General features: G+C 39.0%; 1 protein-coding gene across 5 annotated transcripts in view; it reads right to left on the minus strand.

Moving 5' to 3' along the window:
- stxbp5 (syntaxin binding protein 5 (tomosyn)) overlaps window positions 1-24,509 on the minus strand; it is a 181,510-nt gene that overhangs the window by 71,168 nt on the left and 85,833 nt on the right. For all 5 annotated transcript variants that reach the window (XM_012963785.3, XM_002936370.5, XM_012963784.3 and 2 more), the window contains exons 5-6: window positions 14,768-14,902; window positions 3,304-3,367 (exon numbers count right to left, since the gene is read on the minus strand). In XM_012963785.3, coding sequence (XP_012819239.1) covers window positions 3,304-3,367; window positions 14,768-14,902 — 199 coding nt within the window. The remainder of the gene's footprint in view (window positions 1-3,303; window positions 3,368-14,767; window positions 14,903-24,509) is intronic.

Raw genomic sequence — 24,509 nt, forward strand, 5'->3', positions numbered from 1 at the left:
GCACAAAAACAAAAACTAAATACATAAAACAGAAATTATTAGACTCTCCAAAAAACTGATACTGTAGGCATAAGAACTGAGCACATTATTCAATGCAAAACTTAACTTGTTACAAGGCTATTATTACTGCATTTATTAAAAGACTCTCTAGGCTATGTGGCTAAAAGACTATGCTCCCTTGAGCTTTTCCAAATTGTTCAGCCTCCCACCACCAACTTGCACTATGATAATTTTAACCCATTGCTTGTTGATTTTGGAAATGAAAGGAGAACTATCATGAAATGTAAATGCTGAGTATAGTTTATGTGGAAAGAAATATTTTTTTCTTTAATTATGTATCACAATGCTGTCCAACTGGCGGCCCGCGACCCCCCTCTGTGTGGCCCCCCACCTGTCTGGCTGCTTTCATGTCTTAAATTTGTGTAAGATTTAAATGGTATCAGTACTGAGATTAACTGGCCCCCTGCATGGTTCTCACCTCAGATTCAGGCTGTAATCCCTCTGTATTGTTTAAAAATGTAGTGTTCACACCTCAGGCTCAGACTGTAATCACCCACATTGTTCTCCTGTTCACACCTCAGACATTGTATGTACTGCCTGGACTATGCTGCCTGTGTGTAAGCATCATAGGGCAGGCAGAGTATGGCGCATAGGCAGCATAGGGCAGGGAGGGTATGGCACACACAGGCAGGGTAGGGCAGGCAGAGTATGGCACACACAGGCAGTATAGGTCAGGGAGGATATGGCACACACAGGCAGGGTAGGGCTGGCAGAGCATGGCACACACAAGCAGGGTAGGGCTAAGTATGGCACACACAGGCAGCATAAGACAGACAGAATATGGCACACACAGGCAGCATAGGGCAGGCAGAGTATGGCACACACACAGGCAGCATAGGGCAGGCAGAGTGCTGACTGTGTGTGCCATACTCTGCCTACCCTATGCTGCCTGTGGGAGGTGAACCTGGCAGTGGTTTGTTTTGGGAGTTTGTTAGCAGTTGTAAATAGCCATTAAATGGTCCCTAAGGTGTGTAATTATATGCTGGGGGTTGCTGTGCTATCCACAGGGGAGGAGGAGGCATATGGATTTAAGGGTACGTCTTAATATGACATAATGTAATTCTTTCACATATGAATGATGGTTGATATCTCTGCAGTGAGGATGAAGCATTTGGGTTTTTGCTGCGCTACCACCATTGTGATAACATGGCTTAAAGGGGGGAGTGGTCAAAACTGGCTTCCATTATCGGCCCTCCACCATTTATGCGAGAGAAATTCCGGCCCTCGGCACCGCAGAAGTTGGACAGCACTGATGTATCAGATAATAGCTAATGGGAGCACTAGTACTGACAAATCCTCCTCTTTCATCGATGGCTTGGGAAGTTTCCTTGTCAAATCATCAGTGAGCACTGTATGCATTCCAAACAATGTGCAGGGCACAGCGGAAACATCCACAAGCAAACAGCCACAGTAAACAGGATCCTGCATTGTCGGTGTACTGTGAAATAACGTGCGTAATTTCGATCGCGTGTTAGTGCCCGTGCACTCGAGATGCATAACCGCGATACAGGATCCTGTTTGAGAAACAGCCACAGAATTGTGCCCTGCATGATATTTGGAAACTTATAGTGAATGTATATTGTTTAGAATTACAGTTTCCTTTAATAGGCAACATTTATTTTTGGGTTCACATCCACTTTAATTGCAAGTTGTAAATAATAAGGAAATCTGCAGATGGCGGTATTTACTGATTTATATTTTTAGTGTATATGAGTTATACAGGTATAGGACCCGCTACCCAATAGGATTGTTTTGCCTCCAATGAATTATATCTTATTTGGGATCAAGTACGTGGTACTGTTTTACAATTATACAGTATAGAAAAGGGAAATCATTTTTATAAATTAGTATTACTTGTTTATAATGGAGTCTATGGTAGACAGCCTTCCTGTAATTTGTATTTCTCTGGAAAACAGGTTTCTGGATAACGAAATCTCATACGTATACCTTCTTTACCTTTCAAAATTAAAACTGTTGTGGTTCTTAGGTTTAATCACCCCAGCAACTGGAAAGCCAATTCATTGTAAGCCTAGATTGGTATTAATATTTCATATTGCTGATGTTTCTATTAGGCCTTTTCCTCTTCATTCCCTATTCTGACATTCAAATTCCTTTTCCTGACGTTCAAATACATATGTGGTTGGCTAAACAATCATTCAAATTGGACAAAGGCAGAACCAAAAAGGTTATTATATATTGTTTACATAATGGCCAGCTGTCACTACAGTCTACCAGGTACACTTCCCTTTAACCATTTCGTCAATGCTGGATTATTTCCCAAAAGTAAACTGAATAAATTGTAATCCATAAATGTTGAATCAATAAAGCTGGCAATCTCTAACTAGCATGCCAGCACTACAAATTCTACAACTTCTGACATAGAAGGGGTTAAGTTAAACCTTAATTACATTAGTGTGATGCAACAAATATGCGTATTTACTAGAAATCAATCATTACCATAGCATAATGCTTAAATATGTACTGAACCTTATGACACAAGAGGAAGTCCATTCAAATATGTTGTTTCACTCAATTAACGCCCTTTCACAATGTTTATGTTTCCACTGCCAGCGCAAATAATCTCAATAACAATGTCAGAGCAGTCGTTTACATGTACCGTTCTGCATCTCTTTCAAATGTACTAAGCGATGCATGTTTTGCTGAGTTTATGTATACATAAAATATGTAACAGTATAAAAAGACCCACTTTCATAATAGGAAGCTTGTAAGGGGCAATGCTTTGAAATTAAAGAATTTGGAATCTAGCAGGAATATACTTTCTCAGCTGTGCGTCTGGTCTGTTCAGCTGTTACAATCATGCCTATATGGCCTATCACACTGGGTAAGCATGGTATTAGTATTAGGTTTCTTTTTACAGTTTAGAGATTACTTTATCACTGAATGCACCAATCAGTGGCATAGCACTGGACCCTCAGAATACTTTTCAATTAAAAAAATGGCTTAACCCATGCCACATTAGCCTTAAAGATATTAAGCTTCTTTTACTATTAATTGGCACATTTGATTATATGTATTATTGCCTCCTTCTTCTAGGCAGTTAATATTTCCTGCTAGAATCAAAAAAACACATCTACATATGGCTGAGCACAGCATAGCTGATAACATGGCTTCTGCCATACACACGCCAATTTAACTAAATAATTTTAACTTACAGGTCATATTTCTAGGAGTTTCTGGTGTTGGGATGGGATGGAAATATTCATATTTGTATACACAACCTACCTTCCCTTCATCCATTGGATTATCACTGATGTGGACAACTGGTCCTGGGTGTGATTTGGATGACCTACATAAGGAAGAGGAAATGCAGGTTTTAAAAAAATACAATATTTATAATACATACCCTTTGTGGTTGTTTGGTAAGTTACAAGGTCACTGTAATAAAGCAAGTAGAATTTCTATCACAATAACACAAGGCTACTTCAAATGACATTACAGAAAACACATTAAAGAGGTTGTTCATCGTCAAATTAAATTTTAGTATGGGGCAAACAGTCATAATCTTAGACAATTTTCAAATGGTCTTCTTTTTTAATTTTTGTAGTTTTTGAATTATTTAGATTTTCAGCAGCTATCTGGTTGCTAGGGTCTAATTCACTCTGACAACCAGTAGTTTAAACGAGAGACTAGTAGATGAAAAGGAGAGGGGCTGAATACAAAGATGAACAAAAAATAGAAATAAAATTGTTGCCTTACAGAGCAATAGTGTAGGTTGCCAGGGACCCTGACCCCCATTTATATTAATTAAAGAACTATGGGAAATAGACAATGAAGAGTGACTGAGAGTTGCTAACAGGCCGTTCTATAAATACCTTAAAGGTGAACTACACTTTTAAAGGAGTTACCCGCCTTATTGCTCCCCAACCCTTTGGATGTTGCTCCCAGTGGCTTCAAAGCAAGTGCTCATTTAGGAATTCCTGGCTTGGGGGCAAGTTTTTGTTGTATAAAAACCAAGTATAATGTCAAACAGAGCCTTATGTAGGCTGCCAGTCTACATAGGGGCTATTAAGTAGCCAATTATAGCTCTTATTGGCACCCCCAGGAAACTTTTTCATGCTTGTGTTGCTCCCCAACACTTTTTCCATTTAAATGTGGTTCACGGGTATAAAAGGTGTGGGATCCCTGCCTTATATAATGACTTGTGAAAATTTCTAGCAAATCCTTATATGTTTTTAAATCCTAAATTTAAAAAAACATTAAAAACAGAGTTTTGTGATCGTGATGTATTGTGTTGTATTGTGATGCACTCCCCCTTCTTTAAAAATGGTATATAAATGTAACAATAACCATGAAAGGCAGCTTTGTGGTACATGTCAGTTTAGCCACAAACACTCAAAGGCTTAATGGCTAAAAAGTATGATGACAGAACTGAGTCTGGGAAAGTCCTGTTTCAGTTAACACTTTTCTGCTGTTCTTACACACAAAAAGAAAGAAAATCACTTTGTTACAGATTGACGGAAAAGAAAAAAAAGAAAAAACAAAAGAAAATCTCTTTTCTCAAACAAAACGAAAAGCTGCTAAATTACAATTACACTTGTCAAGTTGCTCAGATCTTTTCTTCCAAAGTTAATAGTAGAATTTTAAAATCAAATTTTTAATTGGTTGCTATCTAGACCCTATGTTTGTAAATGAGCCCTTATTATTTTATGCAAAATCAACAATGTGTGCTTGTTACACATTGTCCCTCATAAAAAAATATCAAGTGCTAAAGTGCCCAAATTTCTCAGCAGGACTCAGGATCCAGTCTTTTCTTCTAGCTCTTTTATTCCTGCTCCTTTATGACATTAAAAATGCAACATCTGCAATGCCCTCAAGTTTCTTTGTGATATGCTACAAGAGTTTTGGTGCTTGTCAAGCTTTTCTTCAGCAGAAATAGCTGAGCGAGTGATATGTATCCAACAGCTCCTGTCTGGGAAGCAGAATGTGTTGTGACACTGACAAACAGGAAATGACGGCCTAAGCAGATAGGGGAAAATACTTACTTTTGTTTAATTTGATAGTCAGTAATATGAAATACAGCAAATGATACTGAGTGTGCTGGTTTCTAGCAATAATAGGAGTATTTCAAGTCAAAGTTGAAGGAATTCTACATACTGCAAATCATTTTGTAAGGTATTACAGGTTGCAATTGATTTGAAGGGAATGTTCAGGTCAAATAACCCTATATTGTATATTGTATTAGACAAATATGTGCTTGTTCAAACCTTTTTGCAATCTAAAATTACTGTGATTTATTAATGTAGTTATTTGCTTTATATCCACCAATAGGGGGTGTCTCTGCTTTGGTTGTATAAAAAGCAGTGTAGAGTTTCAATGGCTCCATGCAGCTGCCTCCATCCAAGCAAAGTGGTTTGTGTGTTCCTTGTGCCTTGTTAAGGGAAATTATACTCTGCAGGACATGCAATTTCTTTTTCTATAAATGTTCAGCAAAGAATAATCTTGAACATTCAAGGTACAGTGCATACCCAGAGGTGGTACTCACAACCTTTGATACGCAGCCACAAACCCAAATAGCAGGTAGTCGTTGCTTATTTGTCTCACAACAACTTTTTGTTTCTTGATGCAAATCTGGAGGATGTTTTTGTGGTGTAAAATCTGATAAATTTAAAAATGTGGTTGACAGCACCAAACTACTTGATTCTGTACATGAATCTTTGTTTGTATGCATGTGTGCGTGTTTTTGTTTATATGAGCTGCTAGGATTGCTTTCTAGTGATTCTGGCACCCAACCCTAACTGACCCAGGTTCTTCCCTCTATTTATAAACCCACGTCCGACCCACCCCGCAATGATGTCACAAAAGGGGTGGGGCGTGGTGGACTCGCACCTTTAAATTAGAGAGCCGTAAGAGAAAGTGTAAGGCAGTGTTAGGTTGTGGGCAGGGAGGATGAGCGGAAGAGCTCAACCAGCAATTGATGTGCTGAGGTTGGGCCGAACCCGCCTGACCCGTGGGTATCGGGCCAACTAGCACATCACTATTGCGTTCCTAAGGAGCTTCATTTTTTTACATGCTCAGCAACAGAGGCAAGTAAAACATGTCTGCTCTCTCTCTGTCTTTATTGATAAGTATAAAGTCCACGTTCTGTGGATAAAAGTACCAAAGTACCAACAGTTGTAGATTCTATGTTGTGCTGCACTTCTCGGCTCATTCCCCACCCCTAGGCAATGAGCAGAGGTGGGGATCGAGTGGGCCTTTGGGTGTGATACATTTTTGAGGGATCGGGGAGCTTTTACACATTCACAACACTCACACATACTTGCATGTACACAATGCACAATTTACATGTACACACACATTTACATACACAATTTTGTGGCTTTTTTATCGCATCATGGGTTTTTTTGCAGGACAAACTGTTTTACTGCCATAGCGAATAGCGTATTTGTTAACTGCACTGTGTAATACTTTTTGTATGTTATTTTAGTGATTATATTACATTTTTGGTGAGTTTGGTGCATTTTTAGCAATTTTATTGCATTTTAAGCCATTTTGTTGGCTATTTAACTTATTTGGCTAAGATAAAATTTTCAAACAGTGATTCTGACTGCTGATTAAACTAGGCAAAAAAAGAAAGCATTGATTGCATTTTGCATTGTCCTTTGTTACTTGTTTGTGCCCCTGGAAATTTTGTTTGCTATATATCCATTTGGGCTCTGGCACACAGGGAGATTAGTCGGCCGCGACAAATCTCCCTGTTCGCAGGCGACTAATCTCCCCGAGTTGCCATCCCACCGACAAAAATGTAAGTCACCGGTGGGATGGCACACGCTGCGCAGGCGATTTCGGCAAATCGGCGAAGTTGCCTCGCGAGGCATTTTCAGCGATTTGCCAAAATCGCGCCGCATGTGCCATCCCACCGGCGACTTACATTTTCGCCGGTGGGATGGCAACGGATGGCAACTCGGGGAGATTAGTCGCCCGCGAACAGGGATCTCCCCGTGTGCCAGAGCCCTCTGGGTGCCTCTGTACACCAAATAGATTAGGTGAATCTATATATATATTGGGCATCAAATTGTTCATTAGACCCCTGGAGTTCATATTAAGGATGTTTGATGTTGGTACGTTGCAATATGTGGTGTATATATTGGGGTATAATGCAAGCTTTGTGACAATTTTCGGAAATGTCAGAAAAACTGCTTCTTTTAGCATAGTTTTGTAATTTGATAGTTTGCAGTTAAAAGATGCATTTGCCTGTTTTGGTTTTGTCAGAATATATACAGTGGAGGAAATAATTATTTGACCCCTCACTGATTTTGTAAGTTTGTCCAATGACAAAGAAATGAAAAGTCTCAGAACAGTATCATTTCAATGGTAGGTTTATTTTAACAGTGGCAGATAGCACATCAAAAGGAAAATCGAAAAAAATAACTTTAAATAAAAGATAGCAACTGATTTGCATTTCATTGAGTGAAATAAGTTTTTGAACCCCTACCAACCATTAAGAGTTCTGGCTCCCACAGAGTGGTTAGACACTTCTACTCAATTAGTCAACCTCATTAAGGACACCTGTCTTAACTAGTCACCTGTATAAAAGACACCTGTCCACAGAATCAATCAATCAAGCAGACTCCAAACTCTCCAACATGGGAAAGACCAAAGAGCTGTCCAAGGATGTCAGAGACAAAATTGTAGACCTGCACAAGGCTGGAATGGGCTACAAAACCATTAGCAAGAAGCTGGGAGAGAAGGTGACAACTGTTGGTGCGATTGTTCGAAAATGGAAGGAGCACAAAATGACCATCAATCGACCTCGCTCTGGGGCTCCACGCAAGATCTCACCTCGTGGGGTGTCAATGATTCTGAGAAAGGTGAAAAAGCATCCTAGAACTACACGGGAGGAGTTAGTTAATGACCTCAAATTAGCAGGGACCACAGTCACCAAGAAAACCATTGGAAACACATTACACCGCAATGGATTAAAATCCTGCAGGGCTCGCAAGGTCCCCCTGCTCAAGAAGGCACATGTGCAGGCCTGTCTGAAGTTTGCCAATGAACACCTGAATGATTCTGTGAGTGACTGGGAGAAGGTGCTGTGGTCTGATGAGACCAAAATAGAACTCTTTGGCATTAACTCAACTTGCTGTGTTTGGAGGAAGAAAAATGCTGCCTATGACCCCCAAAACACCGTCCCCACCGTCAAGCATGGGGGTGGAAACATTTTGCTTTGGGGGTGTCTTTCTGCTAAGGGCACAGGACAACTTATTCGCATTAACGGGAAAATGGACGGAGCCATGTATCGTGAAATCCTGAACGACAACCTCCTTCCCTCTGCCAGGAAACTGAAAATGGGTCGTGGATGGGTGTTCCAGCACGACAATGACCCAAAACATACAGCAAAGGCAACAAAGGAGTGGCTCAAGAAGAAGCACATTAAGGTCATGGAGTGGCCTAGTCAGTCTCCGGACCTTAATCCAATAGAAAACCTATGGAGGGAGCTCAAGCTGAGAGTTGCACAGAGACAGCCTCGAAACCTTAGGGATTTAGAGATGATCTGCAAAGAGGAGTGGACCAACATTCCTCCTAAAATGTGCGCAAACTTGGTCATCAATTACAAGAAACGTTTGACCTCTGTGCTTGCAAACAAGGGTTTTTCCACTAAGTATTAAGTCTTTTTTTGTTAGAGGGTTCAAAAACTTATTTCACTCAATGAAATGCAAATCAGTTGCTATCTTTTATTTAAAGTTATTTTTTCGATTTTCCTTTTGATGTGCTATCTGCCACTGTTAAAATAAACCTACCATTGAAATGATACTGTTCTGAGACTTTTCATTTCTTTGTCATAGGACAAACTTACAAAATCAGTGAGGGGTCAAATAATTATTTCCTCCACTGTACTTTCAGAAAATGCATGGGGTCTCTGTACTACTAGGGGGCCTTATGGCACATTATAAACATATTGGGTGCTTTTATTGTAGGAGCAAGAGTCAGACGTGAAAATTCACGTGCATTATTTTCATTGGGTGCCTCTGTATGCCACATAGTTTGGTAAGTCTATGTATACTGGGCATCAAGCTATAGACCCCGGTGTTCATATTTAGGATGTTTTATGTTGTTGTGTTACAAAATGTGGGGTATATACAGTTAGGTCCATAAATATTTGGACAGAGACAACTTTTTTTTAATTTTGGTTCTGTACATTACCACAATGAATCTGAAATGAAACAACTCAGATGCAGTTGAAGTGCAGACTTTCAGCTTTAATTCAGTGGGGTGAACAAAAAGATTGCATACAAATGTAAGGCCACTAAAGCATTTTTTTAACACAATCACTTCATTTCAGGGGCTCAAAAGTAATTGGACAAATTAAATAACTGGAAATAAAATGTTCATTTCTAATACTTGGTTGAAAACCCTTTGCTGGCAATGACAGCCTGACGTCTTGAACTCATGGACATCACCAGATGCTGGGTTTTCTCCTTTCAGTTGCTATTTGTTTGTGGGCCTTTCTGTCAGAAGTTTAGTCAACAAGTGAAATGCATGCTTAATTGGGTTAAGATCAGGTGACTGACTTGGCCATTCAAGAATTTTCCACTTCTTTGCTTTAATAAACTCCTGGGTTGCTTTGGCTGTGTGTTTTGGGTCATCGTCCATCTGTATCAATCAATTTGACTGCATTTAGCTGGATTTGAGCGGACAGTATGTCTCTGAACACCTCAGAATTCTTTCAGCTGCTTCTGTCCTGTGTCACATCATCAATAAACACTAGTGTCCCAATGCCACTGGCAGCCATGCACGGCCAAGCCAACACACTGCCTCCATCGCGTTTTACAGATGATGTGTTATGCTTTGGATAAAGAGCTGTTCCACGCCTTCTCCATACTTTTTTCTTACCATCATTCTGGTATAGGTTGTTCTTGGTTTCATCTGTCCAAAGAATGTTTTTCCAGAACTGTGCTGGCTTTTTTAGATGTTCATTAGCAAAATCCAATCTATCCTTTCTATTCTTGAGACTTATGAGAGGCACCTTGCAGTGCACCCTCTGTATTTACTTTCATGCAGTCTTCTCTTTATAGTAAACTTGGATATCGATACGCCTACCCCCTGGAGAGTGTTGTTCACTTGGTTGGCTATTGTGAAGGGGTTTCTCTTCACCATGGAAATGATTCTATGATCACCCACCACTGTTGTTTTCCGTGGATGCCCAGGTCTTTTTGCGTTGCTGAGTTCACCAGTGCTTGCTTTCTTTCTCAGGATGTACCAAACTGTAGATTTTGCCACTCCTAATATTGTAGCAATTTCTCAGATGGGTTTTTTCTTAAGCTTAAGTATGGCTTCTTTCACCTGTATGGAAAGCTCCTTTGACAGCATGTTGTCTGTTCACAGCAAAATCTTCCACATGCAAGCACCACACCTCAAATCATCTCCAGGCCTTTTATCTGCTTAATTGATAATGACATAACGACGGACTTGCTAACACCTCCCCATGAAATAGCCTTTGAGTCAATTGTCCAATTACTTTGAAATGAAGGGATTGTGTTAAAAAAATGCTTTAGTGGCCTCGCATTTTTATGCAATCGTTTTGTTCTACCCACTGAATTAAAGCTGAAAGTCTGCACAACTGCATCTGAGTTGTTTCATTTTAAATTCATGTACCACAATCTAACCAAAATTAGAAAAAAATTGTCTCTGTCCAAATATTTATGGACTCTATGTTTAGCATAGCTTTGTAGTTTGGTAGTTTGCAGTAGAGTTTGCAGTAGAGTTTGCAGTAGAGTTTGCAGTAGAAAGATGTATTTACCTATTTTTCATCAGAATGTGTACTTTCAGAAAATATATGGTTTTCTAAGGTTTTTCGCACTGTTAGGGGGCCTAATGGCACATAATACACATACCAGGTGCATATGCTGCAGTAGCCAGAGTGTTAGTCATAAAAATTCATATGTAGTATTTTCATTTGGGTACCTTTGTACGCCACATAATTTGCTTAATCTATGTATAGTGGGCATTAAACTGATAAGTAGGTCCATGGCAATCATACTGAGAATGTTTTATGCTGGAATGTTATGAAATGTGGGGCATATAATGGGGTAAATTAAATAAAAAATTGTGGTTGTCTTACTTATTTGCCACTTTTAGCACACATAAATCAGGTGGCATTTTTTTTGTAGCAGAAATATATGCCATGAAATACTAACTTCCTTTTTAAATCTCTAAATGCCAGATACATTGGTAATCCTATGCTAAAATGGCAGTTTTCTATTTAAGATTACCCAACGCAACATACGACTAAAAAAGTATATTTGTATGAAAGCGGTTTATTTCTTAAATATTTTTAAATATGAGCTGCTTTATGTGATATATTATTATAGACTTACATTGTTTAGGGGTATGTCAGTTCTGATAACATGTGTTGAATAGCAGTCAAAACAAAAGTACAATAGGAGCTTCTAAAAAATTTCATGAATCACCAATATTTTAAGTTCAAATTGTACCACAGTGGAACCTCTTTACGGAAACAGAAAATAGAAATAATAATGAGAAATAGAAATCATGAATTTGGGGTTTGGTTTGCTTTTTATAATTTGAAAGGAAACTTATGTTTGATATGTTCAAGCAAATCATCAAAATGTATAATAAATACAGGTGTTATCCAGAATGCTCAGGACCTGGAAATTGGATCTCCATAACTTAAGTCCGCTAAAAAAAGCATTTAAACATTACATTAACCCAATAGGATTATTTTGCCTTATATAAGGGTTCATTAAAGGGATTCTGTCGCCATTTTACTTTTTTTTGTGAGGGGGGGGGGGTTTGGCATATTTTGCTGTGAAGCTTCCATAATGCCTTATTAGCCATTCATACTGTGCTGCACTCATAGCATTACGTGTTTGCTTAGAGGCAACCTTTTAACTCAGTTCTCTGCTAAAATACCAAAGTCGGGACGGCGGCTTGGGAATCTCACAATATACACCCCCTTCCTCTATCATGCGTTTGACATCAGTAGAAGAGACAACATGTACTGTGCAGAGAAGATGCTGCTTTCAGTTTTACTCCTCCTTCCTGCCTGCTTGTCTGTTTGTACCAGCATCCACTGAGCAGCACTTAGTTGGGATCAAGTACAAGGTGTTGTTTTATTATTACAGAGAAAAAGGAAAAACATTTTAAAAATTGAAATATTTGATTAAAATGGAGTCTATGGGAGATGGCCTTCCCGTAATTCTGCACTTTCTGGATAATGGCTTTTTGTATACACACATGGCTGGGCGTAAAGCTCATAAACAAACTTATGCAATGATGTTTTTTGTTATATTGGTCAGTTTGAAATTCTACTAAACTGTTAATTTCATTAAGCCAGAAATAGATAACAATAAATTATAATTTGCAATTAACTTATAGGGTATGGTATAAATAATTAGTTTGCAACATACAGTGATCGTGCATAGATCTTGGCTTGAAATGTCCAAGAATAAAACTGTATGATTACATATTCAGAAGAGAAGGAAAGCTAGAGAAGAAAAGCTCCCTGAGTACTATTGCCTTCAAAGAGACCTTCCCTCTTATTTTATTCCCCTGTGAATCAAATTGCCTGAAACCTAAGATAAAGCAAAAGGACCTGTCCATCCACTGACTCCAAAGACATTGGCTAAACAATCTATATATAGCTATATAGTAGCCAGGGAGAGAGCTCCATAGATGTACTGTCAAAATGGTTTCTTTTTTTCATTTAACAAAAGGCGGCAGAATTTTTATATACAGGTATATGGGATCTTTTATCTGAAAACCTGTCACCCAGAAAGCTACAAATTTAAGCAAATAATTCAAAATATTAAAACACATTTTCTTTTTCTCTGTAAACCAGTACCCTGTACTTGACTTCAGCTAGAACATAATTAATCCTTATTGGAGGCAAAACAGTCCTACTGGGTTAATTTAATGTTAACCCAGGTCCTAAGGATTCTGGATAAAAGATCCCATACCTAACTAATATATATATATATATACACACACAGCAGGGAAAATAAGTATGAAACATGTCAACATTTTTCTTAGTAAATATAATTCTAATGGGGCTATTGCCATGAATTTTATACCAGATATCAGTAGCATCCCAAGTAATCCACACATACAAAGAAATGAAAACAAATAAGTCCACAAATTAAGTTATGTGAAGTGGAATGACACAGGGTATATGTATTGAACATGCTTACTGTATTTAATACTTGGTAGAAAAGCATTTGTTGGTAATAACAGCTTCAAGGTTGCTCCTGTATGGAGAAACTAGTCACATGCATTGCACAGGTGTGATTTTGGCCCATTCTTACACACAAACTGTCTTCAAATCTTGATGGTCCCAGGGGACTCTGATCATAGATTTTTCAAGTCGGGGGATTGACTGGGCCACTCTAGCAACTTTATTTCTTTTCTCTGAAACCAATTGAGTTTCCTTGGCTGTGTGTGTGGGATCATTGTGTTGCTGAAATGTCCACCCTTGTTTCATCTTCAGCATCCTGGTAGATGGCAGCATATTCTTAGCAATATGTCCCATTACATTTCTCCATTCATCCATCCTTCAATTATATGAAGTCTGCCAGTACCGTATGCTGAAAAACAGCCCCACACCATGATGTTTCCACCTCCAAAATTCACTGCTGGTATGGTGTTTCTGGGGTGCAGTGCCATTTCTCCTCCAAACATGGTGTGCATAATGACATCCAAAGAGTTCAATTTTGGTCTCATTTAACCAGACTATATTCTCCCAGAATTTTATTGGCTTGTCTATATGTTGTGCAGCAAAGTTTAAACGAGCTTCAACATGTTTTTTTCAGCAGTGGAGTCTTGTGCAGTGAGCGTGCATAGAGGCCATGTTGATGGAGTGCAATTACTTGCATCTGCTAATTCAAGGTCTTTCTAAAGCTCTCCATGAATGATCCTCGATATGTGTGTATATAAATAAATATAGATAGGTAATGTATATGTGTATAGATGGTTTGCAAAGGTCAGAATGCAAAATTGTTGAGTGTTCTCATTAATTTTTTATGTATAGATTTAATGAACAATGGCCCTATATGAGCAGAGGCACTACAGATGTTTTTTGGTTATCCAGCTCTCCCTCAGTGTTTGTTTCCTTTCTGAGCCCGATGAACACTATTTAAACAATAGCCAAAAACTGTGCACACTTCAGATACAAAGTATAAAGTAGTAATGCCAACTAATACATTGCAAATCTGTGCTACAATAACGCAGCTGCCTTGCCTAGAAATGGCTCCTCTTAGCACTACACCTCCACACAATTTTATTGCATTACACAAAGTCCTCTTATATCATCAGCTGCCTAAAATAGAAAAGCCTATAAATCCTCAGACTATAACCAAGAGTCATTTATGAAAATGTGAGGCTGGAAGGAGAATGCAGAATTGAAAATCTAAAAAAAAAACACACAGAGCTAGGAATGTTACAGTAGCCTAGAAACCATGTGCCACATAACCCTGTGCCTGTGTGATTTTTATCCATACAGATATCTAGACAGCTAGCATTCAACTGCAAAAAGTAATTAGCTCTCAGAGCAAGAACTGACGTATATAAACTAATAATCTAGTGCGGCATCAGCTTCTCTGCCACCAATTAGATAGAGTTTAAGCATTTTGAACTGGGATACATGCCATTATCTCCAGAGGGCTGCTCAGGGCAAAGTGTGCAACCCTGGCACAAAGATTCTCATTAATGTCACAGAATACGTAACACTTACAGTTCAATGGCTTTATTCCACATGATGACGTAGCCTGAGAGAGTGAATGACTCCACGTTGACAATATGAATATTGCCTCTTTCTGTTCCCACGTAGAGCCATTTGCTCTGGAAAGGCAGGTGGCAAAATGTTATCCTGGATCAAGAGAAAAGAAAGATTTTTAGATATTTTGTTTTGACACTTTAATACAAGTACAGTATTTCTAAACTGCAAAAATGCAAAATAGATTAAGTGGTATAAGAATACTTTGTCAAATATAATCTGCATGTATATCTTTAGGCATTCTGCTGATAAAATGTATTATGAAACAGAGTTATAGATTAGAGTAGGCTTTGGGAGATCTGAGCCTGAAATCTAAAGTGAATCAACATACCAGCAGCCTCAGTATTTGCTATCCCTCTATAAATACTATATCGTGGCATCCTTGTAGATTGTAAGCTCTTTTGGGCAGGGCTCTCTTCACCTCTTTTATCAGTTATCGATTGCTTTATATGTTACTCTGTATGTCCAATGTATGAAACCTACTTATTGTACAGTGCTGCATAATATGTTGGCGCTTTATAAATAAATGTTAATAATAATAATAATGCTTCAAATTACATTTTACCCCTGAACAAAGATAATTAAAATAATCACAAATGTGTACATACTGTATAACAATCCAGAATTGTCTTTAGTTTGCCTAGTTAAGATCATTTGCTATGATCAATGAATCAAAACATGCTATATAAACTGACATACATTTCAATTTATTATTATACTATCACCACAGAAACCCAAGAAGCATTGCTGTATATAGTACAAACGCACAAGGAGGTACTGGCTTGTTATTTTCTTAAAGAACTGGTTTGATGCTTTTTTGAGCTACAGACAAAACACTTCACATACACTTACTAGAAAAGCTTGGCAGTTGTGAAACGGGAACTGCCCCCTTAAGAAATAATTCCAAATAATTTTCTATCATGTTAGTTGAGCAAAATAAACTTTACTTACACTATATAAATTGTCACAATATTTTTATGTGATAGGATGGGGAATAGAAAGTGAATGTACTTACCTGCTTCACCTCTATGCCTCAGGCATACAGGTGGGGCAGGCAATATTTGATTGACAGCTTAGATTTTTAAATACCTTTATAAACAGGTATGGTTGTTTTAATTAAAAACAAAAAAAATTTAGGTTTCATGTGTGACCTGAAAAGGAATTTTATTAAACAACTTTTTTTATGTGACAGGTCCTCTTTAAAGTCAGCTTGACTGCAAGGCCACTGACTGCCCTGGGAATATTGTGGGAGTGAAAATTCTATGTGCCACACAGACAGCTAGTCCTAGAACAGCTTGCAGGAGAACAACCCAATGTTAACTTCATATATTTGTATTTTAATGACTGTATAGGGTTTTCAACAACATATCAAATTCATTTTAGTGATAGGTCTTCTATCACTGCCCTACGGGGCAGGGACCTCCTTCCTACTGTGTCTCATACCACATGGCACTTATATATATATATACATATATGTATTTATTTATTATATCACTCGTCCTCCCTGTGTGTAATTTTGTATTCTGTAAGACTGTACAGCCCTGCGTACCCTTGTGGCGCTTTATAAATAAAGTTATACATACATACATACATACAAGAAATGTGAAAATTTGTTTAATACCTAAAAGTAAGGAAGTTAAATGCAGTTTTAATACTGATAAATATGTTTCCTCTATTACGACCTTGTAATTAGCTGACACTACCCCATGTTATAAAGTATAACCATATTTATCCTTGTAATGCAATTAGATGGTTTCTGCATATTACTAAGCTTTATTTATAAAGCACCATTATATATCAGACCGCATTACAGAAATTGTTTATTATTCTCATCAGTCCCTGCCCTGGTGAAGCTTACAATCTAGGTTTCCTGTCTTATTCATACACAGCAGAATCAATTTTTGGCATCATGTCATTTCTTATTCCAAGCATTTTGCCTTTTTTAAGTATTGCATTAAACTGGGTGTTTTGTGGTTACAACAAATTCATAACAAACAGGCCTTAATTAATCTCTGTGTATTTTCCTATTACAGTAATACATTACTAAGTGCAGTGTTTCTAATTATGAATCATGAATATGATCCCATGAATGGATGTTTAAATGGATTCTCTAGAAAAGCGTTATGTTTGGGGAGAGATGTCCTCTTTAATATACAATGCAGAAGGAGTTCTAGGAATGAAGCCAGAGATCTCTCATAAAATCTCCATTTACATGGAATACCCTAAAGGCTGGATTTCACCCACTGGGTTTTAAAGCAAAGCCAAGGCAGTATACTGATCAGATTTCCAATTATTGCCCTTATTTTGGGCAATATTGATTATTGTAGAGACTTTCACCTAAAGGGGAAGTGACACCCCCCTTTATTTGATCTATAGCCCAAATTTGTGTCCCCAATATAGATAGGCCTAAGGCAGGGTGAAATAAGAGGAATGATAAAAGGCAGTAAAGGGTTAATACTTATATTAAGATCATAGCTGAAAGAAACAAGACTAGCAAACCGCCCTGCACCCCTTGGTGATAATAAACATTGTATCTACTTCCTCTTTTCACAGGAAACTTTAGGTTTAATACGGTTGTATGCTTATAATAATAGATATTTTTTTGCAAATAACTTGTAACTAACAATTTTGCCTATAATTTGCCTTATATGGAAATAATTGAATATTGTGCTAAAAGCACCGGCCGTTACTGTATTGCTTTGAAGCCTCTCGTATCACATACTGTCGTCTCAGTTGGTGTGCTAGAGAGAGTGCTTCCACAAGACTTGTATTTTATATGACTAATAAATAACTCATCCTTTTTGAGAGAACCTTGTCTCTGAGTCTTGTTTTATGACAAGGCATGTTGGGTTAGACAAAATATCAACACTCATCAGTGCAATGCAGGGTTTTTCAATCAGTGTAGAGAGCTAGGTAAGTGAAACCACTAAAGAATAATTTTGGTTGAGGAGAGATGTGCTTGTTTATATGAAAAGCAAAAGGAATTCTGGGAAGGAAAGCTCAGAGTTGCTACAAAATTTTTTATTTTCATGGAATAGTTAAATATAACAATACCAAAACTTGCTGTTAGCCATCAAGCCTAATATACAATTTGAAACATCCAGTCTCAATTCGCATTTGCAGAGTTGGTCCAGGTGCCTTGCCCGGGAACCTTCACCCAGGGAAATTTCTGTTCACGACTATTTCTTTATTAAATTATCACGTGAATCACAGATTTTCATGGACACTCACCCTCACCCATACCCTATGACTACATGTTGAAAGACACGAAACACGACAGGACAACTGTAAATAAAGCTATTTCTTAAACCACCTTCACCCGTGTCTGGAGTGCGTACCCATCGAGAAATTTTCATGCAATACCCTAAAGCAGAGCTGTCCAACTGGCAGCCTGCGGCCCTTCCATGTGCCCCCCCCCCCCCATAAGTCTGGCTGCTGTGACTGCTTACCTTTGTGTAAGCTTTAAATATTATCAGTACTGAGATTAACTGGCTCCTGCATTGTTCACACCTCAGAACTATGCTGCCTGTGTGTGCCATACTCTGCATGCCCTATGCTACCCTGCCTATGTGTGTAAGAATCTGCTTATCTTATGCCCCCTGTGTGTGCCATACTCTGCCTGCCCTATGCTGTCTGTGTGTGCCATACTCTGCCTGCCCTATGCTGCCTGTGTGCGCCTTACTCTGCCTACCCTACCCTACCTGTGTGTGCCATACTCTGCCTGCCCTTTGCTGCCTGTGTGTGCCATGCTCTGCCTACCCTATGCCCCCTGTTTGTGCCATACTCTGCCTGCCCTATTCCCCCTCGGTGTGCCTTACTCTGCCTGTCCTGCCCTACCCTGCCTATGTGTGCCATAATCTGCCTGGTCTATGCCCCCTGTGTGTGCCATACTTTGCAAGGTGTGGAACTGCAGTAGTATTGTAATTAACTAAAACTGTATAAGACTCCTACTAGCTTTGCTACCTCTCATTATCTAAAACACCACTTCTCACCAGTTTTACAAGCAGAAAATTTTGCAACAAAACAATGCACTATTCTATGATTTGGTTATAGACAACCCTTTTCAAGTTACCCTTAAGAGTAAGCACACAGAAATTTGCATTTGTTTCTAAAACTAATTACAAGAATATTTTTGCATACTATGGAAAAGTGAAGATGTGCAGATCTACAATGGAGCTGATTAATTTCCTAGACAGCAGTGCGAAATGGCTTTCAAAAAAAGTGTTATATGCAAATTAGCGCAAAGAGTGACTCACGGGATACGGAACCAGTACCTCTGAGAGAGAAAGGAGATTATAGTGGTGTCACAAACAGGAACACTAACAATGAGCGTCTGTACCTTGGCTTCAATGTAAGATTGTATTTCAAGGACACTGAAAAATTGCCTTGAAGGAATGATTCATGCTTCCTGATGCGCTTGTTTCAACTCTGCTCTTTTAAAAGGCTGATGTCAAGGCAAACAGCAGTCGTACTGCTTAGAATCTACGTGAATCAAAAGCAATTTTAGGCATGAAAAACACATTTGCAACAAATAAAATGTTTGTCTCGTAAAATCCTCCGGTAAAAGGAGATGCTTTAATGCACAGCTATGCATATACATATTAACGGGTGCCATATGGGGACTGCTACCTGCATCAACTTGCTGCTAGTGGGTCATTATGAACCCAGTTCAAAGAACTTAGAAGAGCAAAATAACAATAAGCAGTTCATACAATGGTTTTCCTTTTTCTTAAAGGACAGTAAGGGTGGAATTAGAATTATTTCTAACCTATGTATTTTCAGAATATGCATGAGCTTTGGATAGCCTGTAACATAAATCATACCCCCAACTGTCCCGATTTTCGCAGGAAAGTCCCGATTTTAACAGCTCAGCCCACAGTCTGGGATTTTTACTGAAAAGTCCCTCATTTCCTTTTGATCTACTTCATTGAACACTAAAACCAATACAATGTTTCTCAAACTTAATTAAATAAGTGAATTTTGCAAGAGAGTCCGGAAAAGTTGACAAGCTACACATGCACTTAGATACAATTGTAACTAAGATAAATAGGGCCTGATTCACTAAAGTGCGATAAAAATTATCGCACGCTTTTTTGCTGTAAAAAAGACGCGATAATTAGCGCGCGATTCACCATAGTATTATTATAGCCATTTTTGCATGCGGTATTTCTCGCGCTAGTTTTACCGCATGCGTTAATTTCCACGCTGAAAAGAATACGATCGCATGATTCACTATAACTTTTGCGCGCTAAATATCGCATTCGGCTATGCAAAAATTAACACCTACTACAGGCAGGCGAAAAATTATAGAAAAGTACAGTAAATGAGTTTTTTGCAATAAAATATGGACTTACAGTGTTATTTATTCAAGTATGTGTCTTTTTACTCAATTTTACTAAAGTCTTGGCATGTATGGAATTTCGCTACTAATATACAGTACTATAGCGGTGAATATTTTGTCGCGATAATGTACTGTACTGTAGCGGTGAATATTTTGTTGCGCAAAATACATTACTATGTATATTTGGCAATTTTTTTTTTATCGCGATTTTGTAATCTCGTGACATGTGCGACTTGGGGCCATTTTGTGTCATTGAGCCTGCAGCCACCAAACTGAGAGGACATGCCTGGGGTTTCTGACTTGCTACCAGGGGAGAGGCGCTACATTATCAGCGTGCTCCTGCGTGCAGGATATGACCACCCACCGCTGGGGGACTTAGGGGTCCACGAGAGGAAGAGGGCAATCCTGGGCGAGCTAAGAGAGGATTTGCTCGCCGGGTTTGCCCTTGATGTGGACCCCCGCCAGCTCCGGCGTCTGTGGTCCGACCTGAAGTGCAGGAGCCCAGAACTGGTCGCTGAAATTGCAGAAGGTAATTATTGTACTTTATTATGCTTTTACAGTATACGTTCAGTAAAAGATTTAGCAAGTAATTTGAACTAAAGGTACAAATGTAAGAAATGTCAGGGATGATGAAAGTAACATAGTAACATAGTAAGTTGGGTTGAAAAAAAGACATACGTCCATCACGTTCAACCATAATGCCAGTGAGGAATTGAAACGTTGCTCACAATAAACCTCTGAATATTATTTCACATCTTTGTGACTCCTTGTGAAAATCCTGTGTGTGCCGTCACCCCATGCCTGTCTAGATTTTGTTTTGCCACAGGCACCCAGGTATTATTGTTCCTTATGGTGTGCAGCTTCCCAGCACTTCCTATTATATATATATATATATATATATATATATATATATACACATCTATTTTCAAATACATATGCATAAATAAGTTTAAAGCAGGGGGGAAGCAGCAGGGAGCGGCCCATAGTGTGAGTCATTTGGGGAAGGGCCACGAATGTTTTAGGGGGCCCTGGCTAACAATGTCTGTGTGATGTGAGGGTTCACAGGGGGAGGGGCCATTGGGGGCGTGGGAGGAGGGGGGCCCAAAAAATGTTGTTGTGAGGGGCCCCGTTATTTATGATGGTGTATGAATGTATATATATATATATATATATATATATATAATATATTACACAAAATAACATCTTGCAATACTATTTCACAGAACTTCAGCTGGCGCCTCCTCCCCAGGCCCAACCCCAGGCCCTCCAGGCTCTACCGGCCCAGCAGGCTATACCGGCCCCCGAGGCCCGACCTCCTCCGGCCCCAGAGGCCCGACCACCGGCCCCAGGACCCAGCCAGGCCCAAGAGGCGGAGGAGTCCGATGAGGGCGAGGAGGCCATGGAGGCCCCGGACACCCCCCCCCCTTTACTCCTCCCCCAGTTTGTCCCCAGTTTCCCCGGCCCTTGAGTTCCCCTCCCAGCCCCCCGGATGCCAGCCACCAGGTTCTCCTGCTGATGAGGGAAGATCACGTCGGTCCATGCAGGAGGACCTGGACAATATGAGGGCCGAGCTGGCCCAACTCCGCGGGGAAGTTGCTGAACTGAGGAGGGATGTCACCGAAATCAAGGGCAGCAAGCCCTAAGTTTTTTTTCCCCCCCCTTTTTTTATTTTATACTATTAAGTAAAAGTTTTTAGTTTTCTACTTTTGAACTGAGTAATGTCTCATTATTTATCCTTCATTGATATGGTATTCTATACTTTCATGTAGTTTCCCCTACACTCTTACATTTATCAGTAACAGCATCAATATGCTATATGGGTTAAACTTAGTACGTAGTGTATTTTCTGGCGAGTGTGATAACTGCCAATCCAATGTTTTGTTGCCAGAATAATTGCAATATTATATTTGTCCCCGTTTAATAAAGTGCCCATAACATATTTGCCATTTATTCTGTGTCTAAAATCCCCCCCATTTTATTATCTCTAACACTTCTTTTTTTTTCTTACTTATATTTTTATTGGTTTTTTGAGGGTTTTTTTGCAAATAAACTTTTATACAGCACCTCTCTAGCACTCTGTGCTCTCCCAGGGCAACATGTCGCCATTTTTATGCTGCCGATTGTCGCGTGCGTAATGTCGCGACAATTAGCGCATACAATAAATAGCGTGCATGCGGAAAATACCGCGCACGCTATTTATCGCGACAAGGATATCGCATGAAATACCGCGCGTAAAATAGCGCAAGTGTACTATTAGTGAAACGGGACAGATTCGCTCATCACTAGTAAAAAATTTACAAAACACATTTTTTGCGCGATTTTCTTGTCGCCCGCGTCTTTTTTTGTCGCCGCAGCTATTTTTTGTTGCTTGCGCTTTTGACGCAACTGTGCCCTTATTTTGACGCAACCATGTCCTTATTTTGACGCGACCGCGTCCATTTTGATGCGTGAAAAACAAATTTTCACGTGCCAAATTTTCACAGAAGTTTCGTGAAACAATTCGCCAATGGCGAAATGCGGATATTCGCTGCGAATCCATGCCTGGCAAAAAAATTCGCTCATCACTAGTGTCAACCAAAGTAAATTGGAAAGCAGAACTATGCCGCATTGGATTTATTAGCTGTGAAACCATGCTAATAAGGCTGTTTAAGAGATTTTGGATCCAAGCAAAAAGGAAAAGAAAAATAATTTTACTCAGTTTCAATTATCGGGAAATACTTCATACAATCTGTGTAGACAAAAGCTTCCAGTTGGGTTCCCAAGCAAGCCCTTTTGGGCATCACTAATTTAAATTCTTCCTAAACCCAAATGTATACTGTCAACTTCCAGAGCAACTAGGCAGTGTCTCCAAGATTTGTTATCAAAATTAATACCAGTAAAGTCTAAACAGAAATATTTTCCAATATTTTCTGTTATATTATACACAACACAGCCTGCCTCTGGATCCTACAGAACCCTGTTTAAATTTGTCAGTAATCAGAAAGATTCCTTACAGTCACAAAAAAAAAAACGGAGGAAGATACACTTTAACATTCTTAAAATGGGCCAAATAAAAAAGCATAAAAACTCATATTTTAAAAAGTTCTGCCTATTTGTAATAAAAAAAATGTTTTATTTTTTATTGAAAGAGCACAAATGGATCATGCTTTTATTTTTACTTTTACCTGCTCCCTATGGAAATAGCTAATTAAGTTTAATGAGATATAATGAGATCTTAAATCCCCTAAGTATAAAGAAAAATTCATTTTACAAAGCGATTAACTGAGACATATCCTCCCCCCATCTATTGGCCAAAGGGCTAATAAGCATACCTCCTGGGGATTCAAAGGATTGATCCAATGCATCAGGTACAGGGTTCTGCCTATTACATCTACATCTAAAAGGAGAAGGGGGTATGATACATTTGGGGGGAGGTTTATCAAAAATCAAGTTAGTGTTTATTCTTATTTTAAGAATAAAATGCTGTGAAAATATATTCATGTAGGTATTGTCCGAGACCCTGAATAGTTGGTTGGAATTTATTTAAAAAAAAAAAAAAAAAGAATACATTTGCCAAGAAAAAATTAGCGCGTAAATGCTGGCAGGTTTCTATAGAAGCCAATTGGAAGCTATTTATTTCCCTGTTAATTCGATTTTAAGCCTGATTTAAAATAAAAGAATGGAATGATGGGATTTTCTCTGGTATGCAACTTTCTTTGATGTCAAAATGCAAAACGTGACTATTAGGTTTGAGTTTTTTTTCTAATTCCTTCCCAAGGAGTAGAGGACGGTCAAGATCAGCAGCCAACAAAGTGAGAAAATGTGGCACTGGGCATTGCACTTAGCACTTAACAGTGGCACATAGGGGCCTATTCAAACCTCCCAACAATTGAAAATGAGAAAGAGGGACACTGTCCCAGATACTTAGCAAAATCCTGTGTCCTACTCGTCACAGCTGTCTTTGGATCCTCACGGCTTCTTCCTGTGCATTTGTCTTCGGCTCTTTCCGGCTCCTTCAGGCGCTTCAGGTCATCTCGGTTCTTTCTGTCGTGGGTGCTGGTGCTGCTCTGCCATTATCTACTACTCTACAAGCTCTGCTTACTGCTCCATTTTTTTTTTTAAAAACCAAGCTTGGTCGCTCCCTGACTGTAACAAAGGTGTTTATTAATAATTAATATTACAGTCAGGGACTCACCAAGCTTGTTTTTTTAAATATGTAGCAGTAAGCAGAGCTTTTACAGTAGTAGATAAAGGCAGAGCAGCATCAGCGTAACTTTTGTGACCCACAGCCTGAGAAGCACCAGCACCCCACCCTGTTCATTCTCGTCTGAATTTGAATTGCCTGAAGGAGCCAGAAAGAGCAGAAGACAAACGTGCAGG

This window comes from Xenopus tropicalis, chromosome 5, assembly GCF_000004195.4.
Source record: "Xenopus tropicalis strain Nigerian chromosome 5, UCB_Xtro_10.0, whole genome shotgun sequence".
NCBI lineage: Eukaryota > Metazoa > Chordata > Amphibia > Anura > Pipidae > Xenopus > Xenopus tropicalis.